This window comes from Arachis duranensis, chromosome 6 (genome assembly GCF_000817695.3).
Source record: "Arachis duranensis cultivar V14167 chromosome 6, aradu.V14167.gnm2.J7QH, whole genome shotgun sequence".
Classification (NCBI taxonomy): domain Eukaryota; kingdom Viridiplantae; phylum Streptophyta; class Magnoliopsida; order Fabales; family Fabaceae; genus Arachis; species Arachis duranensis.
The window spans coordinates 40,107,189-40,116,656 of record NC_029777.3 but is presented as its reverse complement, the minus strand read 5'-3'; the positions used below and the strand labels follow the sequence as shown (position 1 = coordinate 40,116,656).

At 34.2% G+C, this 9,468-nt stretch overlaps 3 protein-coding genes across 3 annotated transcripts; 1 reads left to right on the top strand and 2 right to left on the bottom strand.

Annotated features, from left to right (window-relative positions):
* The first annotated feature begins 2,501 nt into the window (after positions 1-2,501).
* LOC107493669 (uncharacterized) lies at positions 2,502-3,650 on the top strand. Its single transcript, XM_016114725.1, has 2 exons — positions 2,502-2,770; positions 2,852-3,650. The coding sequence occupies exons 1-2, from the start codon at positions 2,502-2,504 to the stop codon at positions 3,648-3,650; spliced, it is 1,068 nt and encodes a 355-aa protein (XP_015970211.1).
* Positions 3,651-5,271: 1,621 nt separating this feature from the next.
* Positions 5,272-8,245, bottom strand: LOC107493673 (carbonic anhydrase Nec1-like). The gene is made up of 9 exons (XM_016114730.3): positions 8,117-8,245; positions 7,932-8,032; positions 7,737-7,786; positions 7,507-7,573; positions 6,954-7,057; positions 6,420-6,853; positions 6,164-6,331; positions 5,824-5,880; positions 5,272-5,552 (listed from the first exon to the last, which is right to left on the bottom strand). Exons 1-9 carry the CDS (start codon positions 8,243-8,245, stop codon positions 5,463-5,465), a joined length of 1,200 nt encoding a protein of 399 aa, XP_015970216.2. The 3' UTR covers positions 5,272-5,462.
* A 170-nt stretch (positions 8,246-8,415) lies between these two features.
* Positions 8,416-9,255, bottom strand: LOC107493670 (uncharacterized). Its single transcript, XM_016114726.1, has one exon. It carries the CDS (start codon positions 9,253-9,255, stop codon positions 8,416-8,418), a length of 840 nt encoding a protein of 279 aa, XP_015970212.1.
* Positions 9,256-9,468: the final 213 nt, after the last annotated feature.

The window sequence follows — 9,468 nt, the reverse complement described above, 5'->3', positions numbered from 1 at the left end:
CATTCTAGTTATAAAAAATGCATGTTTCTTCATTTTAAGTAAAATTAGTTAGTAATATTGTGTTACTATTTTTCTTAATTATAGGCAAAGTTCAAATATAAATAGACAGCTGATAAATGATTTGACCCAAATGATTGATCAACACAATCCCATAGCACAATCATTTAGAAGAGTGAGGGAATTCCATGAAAATCACCCATCTGAGGTGTTTTCTTTGAAATTGTTTAGTCAAAGAGAACGTGATCGAAGAGTTTATAATTATCCTTCATGCGATGAAGTTGCTGCTTTGGTTGTTGGTGATTTTGATTCTTCTGATACTGGACATGATGTCATAGTTAAATCTGCAGCTGGCCAACTTCAAAGAACATATAAGACACATGCTTTATACTGGCCATTGCAATATCCCTTGCTTTTTCCTTACGGGGAAGATGGTTATCAATTAGGTATTCCTTATCGAGATATTCAAGATATAATGTTGCAGGGAGAAGGACTAGAATATCCATGCGAGAATTTATCTATTTTCATTTGCAAATGAGAGAGCATGATGATAGCATTATTCATAAGTCTAGAAGATTATTTCAACAGTTTGTTGTTGATTCATTCTCTATGATTGAGTCACAGAGGCTTTATAAAATCATGAAAAAATAGAGCACAATTAGAGGAGAAGTCTTACAAGGTATTGAAGAAGCTATGTGACGCGGTGATACTGAAGCATCATCAATTGGTACTTAAGTGATTTTGCCTTCTTCTTTCACTGGTGGTAAACGTTACATGTTTAATAATTGCTAAGATGTTATGGCTATTTGTAAACATTTTGGGTATCCAGATCTATTTCTTATCCTTACTTGCAATCCTAACTGGCTTGAGTTTCAAAGATATACTAATCGTGATCAAGTTCCAATTACTGATCATCCAGATATTGCTTGCGAGTCTTTCATGCTAAGATGAAATGTCTTCTTAATGATCTTAAGAATGGTGTTTTTTTTTTGTCCTCTTAATGCAGGTATATCGAATATAGAGAATTCTATATTGAATTTATGCTTACTTATAAAATTTTTTATATTTTTAGACATTTTTTTACTATTTAGGTATGTATACAATTGAGTTTCAAAAAAGAGGTTTGCCACATGCACATACTCTACTTTAGCTTGATGGAAGGAATAGATTGCAGAATATTGAAATTGTTGATGAGTTGATTTGTGCAGAACTTCCTAATCCTATGAAGTTTCCACATTTGTATAGTGTGTTTAGTAAATACATGATTCATGGCCCTTATGGTAAGGTAAGACCAATTTCTCCATGCATGAAAGATGGAAGATGCTCCAAGTTTTATCCGAAGCAGTTTGTTAATTATACAAGTTTTGATGAAGATGGTTATCCTATTTACAAGCGTCGAGATATTGGTGTTAGAGTTAAAAGTCATGGTGTTGATCTTTATAATAAATTTGTTGTTCCATATAATCCATTATTGTTGATGAAGTACCAAGCTCATATCAATTTGGAATTTTGCAACAAGTCAAATGTTATAAAGTATCTTTTCAAGTACATTAACAAGGGTCCAGATCGTGTAACTGTAACCATTAGTCATTCAACTGAGACAACTCATTCTTTTGAAGTGGTTGATGAGATCAAACAGTATTATGATTGTCGGTATCTTCCACCTTGTGAATCTATATGGAAAATTTTTGCATATGAAATTCATCATAGATGGCCACCTGTGCAAACACTCAGATTTCATTTACCTAATCAACAACATGTTGTGTTCGATGATCATGATACTATTGGCTCTATTTTAATAAGAAATAGAGATTTGATGACAATGTTTACTGCTTGGATGATGGCTAATTGAACATATGTTGAAGGGCGAACACTAACATATGTTGAGTTTTCAAGTAAATTCGTTTATGATTTACAATCTTGACAGTGGAAACCAAGAAGAAGGGGATTTTCTATAGGAAGATTGAGTTTTGTTCATCCTTCAACTGGTGAGTTGTTCTATATGTGTATGCTTCTCAATGTGCAAAAAGGATGCACCAGTTTTCGAAGTATAAGGACTGTTAATTCTGTTTTACATGATACATTCCAAGAGGCATGTTCTGCCATGAGTTTTTTAATAGATGATAATGAGTTTGTCTTAGCCATTAATGAAGCGACTGAGTTATCTTCTGGCGCCCAATTGAGAAAACTTTTTATTTCATTGTTAATATCTGATTTTGTCTCTAGGCCTATTTTAGTTTGGAATCAAACTTGAAAATATTTATCTGATGATATCATTTATTACAGGCAAAGTGAGCTTCATTTTCCAGGTATTTACTTAATCTTTAGTTTATCTTTTTTATTTATAGGATTAAGAAAAACTCTTAACAATAAATAAATAGAAAATGATATGCATAAAGTTTGGACTACATACATAGCATGATAGGAAAAAATTTCAAACAATACAAATTTTTGATATCTTGATGAATTTACTAACTGAAAAAAAATATATTGCAGGAATAACAATGACTGACGAAGAGTTACAAATATTTTGTCTAATAGAGATAGAGAAATTGCTACAGGCCAATGGAAAATCATTAAGAGATTTTGCTGGTATGCCGCTTCCTAATGTTAATTTGGTCTCACAATTTAGTAATTCTATGGTGTTGCGTGAATTAGAATATGACATTTCTGTGATGCTTGAAGAACACAATTCAAATTTTCCAAAGTTGAATGAAGAACAGAAGTCAATCTATGATAGGATTATACATTGTGTTACTAAGAAGGAACACAGGTTGTTTTTCATTTATGGGTTTGGTGGGACTGGAAAAACTTTTTTGTATAGACTCTTATCTACCAAATTGCGTTCTTAAAGAAGAATCGTTATTAATGTTGCTTCAAGTGGAATTGCTTCATTATTGTTACCTGGTGGTAAGACAGCTCATTCTATGTTTGGTATCCCAATTGAATTGAATGAAGATACTATTTGTAGAATTTCGAAAGATAGTCCTAAGGCTGATTTAATTCAACTTGCTGAGCTGATTATTTGGGATGAAGCTCCAATGACTAACAAGTTGGCATTTAAAGCTTTAGACAGAAGTTTTCGAGACATAATGACGTTGATTTCAGTGTCTTACAAAGATCTACCTTTTGGAGGAAAAATCATTGTTCTTGGAGGTGATTTTCAACAGGTTTTGCTTGCTATTCCTAAAGCTTCTCATGCTGAGATTGTTTTGGCATCAATCAATTCTTCAATTCTTTGGAAGCACTTTGAAGTGTTGACGTTGACAAAAGATATGCGGTTAGAAAGTGTTACAAATCAATCAAATCTGAAAGAATTGAAAAGGTTTTTTGATTGGATTCTTCAGATTGGAGAAGGGCGTATTGGGACAATAATTAATGAAAAGCTTTTAGTTCAAATTCCAAATGAGTTTCTGATTTTTCCTTCTGATAATCCAATTGATGATATTATAAATGCAATTTATCCTGACATAGTTAGAAACTTTGATGATACTGGTTTTTTCCAAGACAGAGCCATATTAGCTCTAAAAGTAGAGATTGTTGAAGAAATCAATGATCACATTCTTCAATTGCTACCTAGGACAGAAAAAGAGTATCTAAGTGCTGATTCTATATGTGGTAGTGATGCTTATTGTGAAGTTGATGTTGATTAGATAAATACTGAGTTTTTGAATCAAATAAAATGTTCAGGGTTACCGAATCACTCATTGAAATTGAAGAAAGGTGTGCCTATTATTTTGTTGAGAAATATTGATCCAGCTGGTAGCTTATGCAAGGTACTCGCCTTATTGTTAGAGATCTAGGAACAAATGTGATTGGAGTTGAGATTGTCTGAGGGAGTCACATTGGAGATAAAGTTTTCATTCCTCGGATGAATTTAATTCCGAGTGATGCTGGGATACCTTTCAAATTTTAACAGAGACAATTTCTTATAAACTTGTGTTTTGCAATGACTATCAATAAGAGTCAAGGTCAAACTCTATCCATTGTTGGACTGTTCTTGCATCAACCGGTATTTTCTCATGGTCAACTCTATGTCGCTATTTTTTGAGTGAAGAGCAAAGATGGTTTAAGAATTTTAGTATCTGGTGAGAAAAATTATGATTCTACTTTAACTCATAATGTCATATTTAAAAAAATATTTGATAAGATTTTATAATTTATTTTGTTTTGTTTTTATATTAATGTTATTTTATATGGTGGTTATTTTTGGTAATGATACTACTTTATTGTATTAAATATAAAGATAAATTAGAACGTTAACCTATTTTATATGATTCAGTTTATTCAAATACGTTTTAACAAATTATTTTTCTATTTACTAAATTGTATTTTTATGAAAATATATTTAAAAAATTTTTTAATTGGTAAAATATTTTTTCTTAATATACTCTTAAATAATTTTTTATTTATTAAATTTTAGTTTTACCAAAATTTCTTTAATAAAAATTATATTTTACTATTAATTTCTTAATATCAATGCACATTTTTTAACATTAAATAAAATTTTTTTATCAATATTATATGTATAACAATTAATAATAATAATTAATGAATTAATAAATAATCAACAAAACAAATCCCTTTAAATCAATAATCCACTAATCCTGAAATCCTAAACCCACTCTCACTTCCACATTAGAGAAAAGAAAACAGCCCCTCTCCACCAATTATTATTACCGTTTTAATTTTGATTCTCTATCCGTTTTATTTTTCATTTATATTTTTGTAGTAAATTGCTAAAAGAGAATTGAAAAATATTTTAAAATGTTATAGTATAATTTATTTACAATAAAAAAATAATTATAAAAAATAGCAAATTAATGGATTACATACTCACATATAATCTTTTCACACTTTTTAAATTTGACCAAATTAAAAAAATTAAATGATTTTTGAATTTATGAAAAAAATTCATAGAATGTATATTACTAAATTTACACTCTTTACTATTTCTCATCTTTTTTTTTATTTTTTTATCTTTTTTTTCTCTTTTTCTACTTCTATATTTTAATTTTTTATTTTTTAATTTTGTTTAATATATCTTTCAATCATTATTTTTTTAATATGTATGCATTTTGTTATATATATAATTAAATTATTTATTTTTTATATCATGTATAAGACCGTGCAATTGCATGGATCTTCACACTAGTATATATATATATGCGAGTCCTACCATCTTTATTTTGGGGGGTTATCCCTTGGTTCTCTATAGAACGCGGTATGGTACGGTTATCGCCGGAGATCCAAACTCTTTATAAGTACTCTGTATAGTGAATAAATCATGAGTATAGACGAAGACAATAATATTCTATATATTATTCTTGGGGTTTCCAACAATGAAAAAGAGCTAATTATTATTGAATAAATAAATGAATTGAATTCAAATTAATAATGTTGCCCTCAAGTCCACAAGAGTAGAATCCGGATGCACTTCATCATCATTGAGTACATGGCGGTGCTTAATATTTGTTCTTTGACTTTGCTATCCGGTAGAGTTGTACCTCTCGCTCGTTAAGGTGCTGCAGTGGCCTCGCATTCTTTTTTGCATACTGCATTGTACCAAATAACAACAAACTTAAATTGGTTTTTCGAGAAGTTTCCATTTATTAAATGGTGGAAACTTAGTTGGAGTCGACTTTATGTGAAGTTAATAGTTGAGAGTCGTCAGATGATTTGACTAATTTGACTAAATTTTTATTTAACAATTTTTAACTATCAACTTCAGGTAAAGTCAACTGCAATTGAGTTTTCACTTTATTAAATATATAATAATGCATGGCCAGTTATCAAATTGAGAGTCAAACGTCTATTAATACTTACATATTTAAGTACTGTTTCCTTCATCAACTTCACTTGGCCCGATGAAACACTTCTTATCTGATCATGAATGAGGAGATCCGTTCAATTAATATAAATTACATACTTAATAGATTGTATGTTTAAGAATTTCGTAATCATTTATTAAATTTAATTACTTTTAAATAATTAAATGAAAAGTATAAAAAATAATTATTTTTATTAACATTAGCCAAATTGATATTACATATAAAATATTTTTTTAAAATATTAAGCAAAAATAATAAATCTTATTGTCACATACAGTAGCATTTGCTTGTTAGAGATACTTGTAAAATTTGTAGGCGTATATACATACACGTACCTTTTTATTGATAGTCCAAATGACACCTTCAGTGCAAGGAGGAGCAGTGAGAGATCCCATGTACCTGTAGTGCATATGGCCACCCATCTTGATTTCCAAGGGATGAATCACTCCTATGCTTTTCTCCTCTTCCTCTTCCTCATGAATCTCCATCATATACTTCCCCAACTGAAACCAAATAATGGCGTTAACCTTTTAGCTTTCAGGATCGGAAAGATAATAATTCAACGACTTAATTAGTATGCATGTAGGGTACCTTAGACAAAAATGGATCGGGCAATGAGCCATATTTGTAGAGAAGAGCAAACACAGCGGTCTTATTTGTTCCATCAGGCTGGGTGTTTACATGAACCATGTGGAGCTCCAAGTCATAGGTTCGGTCGTTGATGGTATGCTCGGAAGGCCAGTGCCAGTGGGCTTGTTGGAGGAAGAAGTGTGTTCCATTGATGTCAAGGTAGCCAGCATCTCCCTGCCAATTGACCGCGATGTCGTGGCCTCTGTTAGCGAGAATAGCACGTTGAGGCTTGTAGTGCATCCTCATCTCCCTTGACGTGATTGGCACCACTTGCACTCTCTTATTGGACAAATCAATAGGAGATTGCATGTCCCCGTTTTTACATGCTTCCCATTCTTTCTTAAGATCACCCCAATGTTCAGGTCCCTCCTTGCTCTTTTCATTATATTTGTACCCTGCATTATCATCGCACAAATTATATGTATGTTCATTTGTGCAAATATACAAATATTTTTTAAATTAAAATATTCGAGAGATGATTGCAAATTGCAATACCAGGTTCAACAAGAGCAGCTGTGGTTAACAACGCGGAATGAAAAAGGATTGTTATTGATATTAGCAAAAATGCAGTGGATATATGGCTTTGATGAGCCATGATGCTTTGGAATAGAATTCAGATCAGATAGCTATATAATAAGATTAATTAGGGTTACTGAAAGCTAACTAATAATTATTAAGATGAAGTATATAATATGGTGTGCTTAGAGATTGCAAGGTGTGTTTCGGATATGATGAGTGCAAGTGGAAGGGCCGAAGCTAAGGGGTTTTATACACATTGGACATTACTTTGACAAGGTGCAGGATTCGTTGTAATAAAGTCGTTGAGGATTTGGTCATCATTAATGATTTCTATTTGTGGGGACACTCCGAACTTTTCTGAATCCTTCTGAGTTCTCTCTACGCGGCCGCCCAAGAAAAATTCAGCGGTGAATACTTTTTTTTTTTTGAAAGTAATGGAACTCAACACACTAGGTGGAACATTTAGCGTCAAACAAAATAAATAAAAAGAAACATTTCAAAAACCAACAACCAAAAAAAGTAAACTCACATGTTATCTCCGGCATAGCCATCAACAACAGTTGGAATGTTCACCTCTCCACTCGTTGTAGCTGAGCCTGGATAATTTCTTCTACGCCTTTAGTTTGATTCTGAAATATCCTCCTATTTCTCTCCATCCAAATGTGCCAGATGATCGCACAGAAGCATCTCATACGCTGATGTCGAGCCTCTTTCCCATGTAGGCTCTCTATCCAACTTAAAAAGTGGTCCTTCATCAACCTCGGAAAAGACCATAGCCGGCCAAAGACAGATACCCAAGCATTTCACACCTGCCAAGCAAAATCACATCCAAGGAACAAGTGATTGACCTGCTCAACATCCTTAGTGCATAAAATACACCTCGTATCATCCTGGTTAATAATCCAGAACCGACTCAGTCGTTTCTTGGTATTCACCCTGCCTACCAAGACGAACCACACAAAAAGCTCTACTCTTGGTGGAACCAACCCTTTCCAGACCGTCTTTGTGAAGCTATAATTGGTGACCTCTTCAGATAGCAATCCTTCTTGTAGCACCTGTACAAAAGAGTTAGTCCAAAAAATACCAAGTCTATCAAATTTCCACACGACCCTATCCTCTCTAATATGCACTAGCCTAACAGGTCTCAGAGTATCATGTAGCTGACTCAAAAGGTCAAGCTCCCATTGGAACAACTCACACCTCCATTGGAAGTTCTGAACCCACTCTAACCCATCCCAAACCCGCAATCCCCAATGACCGAGCCACATTGGTTTGAAACAGAGAAGAGCCTAGGGAACCGATCTTTCAAGGGTCCACCCTGTAACTAGATATCCTCCCAAAATCTAGTCCGACGTCCATCACCAATTTCCATGGCCAGACCTGTGATCATCTTATCTCGCAGGTGCTGCTCCTTAATTTGCAGATGGCAAATATTCTTCTATGGGCCTCCTCTTGTAGGCAGCACTTGAGTGGATAGTAACTCATTCGGCCTCAAATTATTACAGGAGCAGACTATCTTCTTCCAAAGCGGGCACTCCTCCTTGGCAAAGCACCACCACCACTTAAACAACAAGGCAGTGTTACGGAGCATAGCATCTCCGACACCCAACCCGCCTAACTTTTTAGGGGCCTGCACCAACTCCCATCTCACCAACGCCATGCCATGCCTCCCATCCTCCTTGCTCCATAGAAATCTTCTCTGCAGGGAAATCAACTTCTGGGCAACTGCCTTCGGCATCTTATAGAGGTTCAAGTAATATACGGGAAGGCTATTCAAGACTGATTTGAGGAGCACCAACTTGCCCGCTTTGCTTAGCACCTTCGCTTTCCAAAGACTTAGTTTCTCCTCCACTTTATCGATGATAGGCTTCCAGGTCTTAACCAGCCTTGGATTAGCTTCTAAGGGGACCCCAAGGTACTTCACAGGGAGGTTAGCTTCCTTACAACCCCACATTCTACACATACTGCGTACCCACTGCTCTTCACAATTAATAGGAATCAAGCTGGACTTTTCAAAATTGATATTGAGTCCTGATATCAATTCAAACCATCGCAGAAGTCGCTTGTAGTTCTTCATTGTCTCATCTTCAGGGGGGCAAAACAAAATTATATCATCAGCAAACTGTAGGTGTGATAACTCCACCCTGTCTCGGCCAACCACCAACGGAGAGATACGTTCATTCCTGACAGCCTCACCAACCATTCTATGCAAAACATCCACAACCAATACAAACAGAAACAGAGACAGAGGGTCACCTTGTCTCAAGCCCCTTTCCATTTTAAATGGTTTCATTGGCGAGCCATTAATCAGGACCGACATAGAAGCTGTAGTCACACACTCCATAATCCACGCCCTTTACTTGTTCCCAAACCCCATCTTTTCCAGCACAATATCCATAAAACTCCACTTGACTCTGTCATACGCTTTTTGGAAATCTAACTTGATAATCACCGCCTCCTTTTTTCTCTTTTTAAGCCAATCTACTGTTTT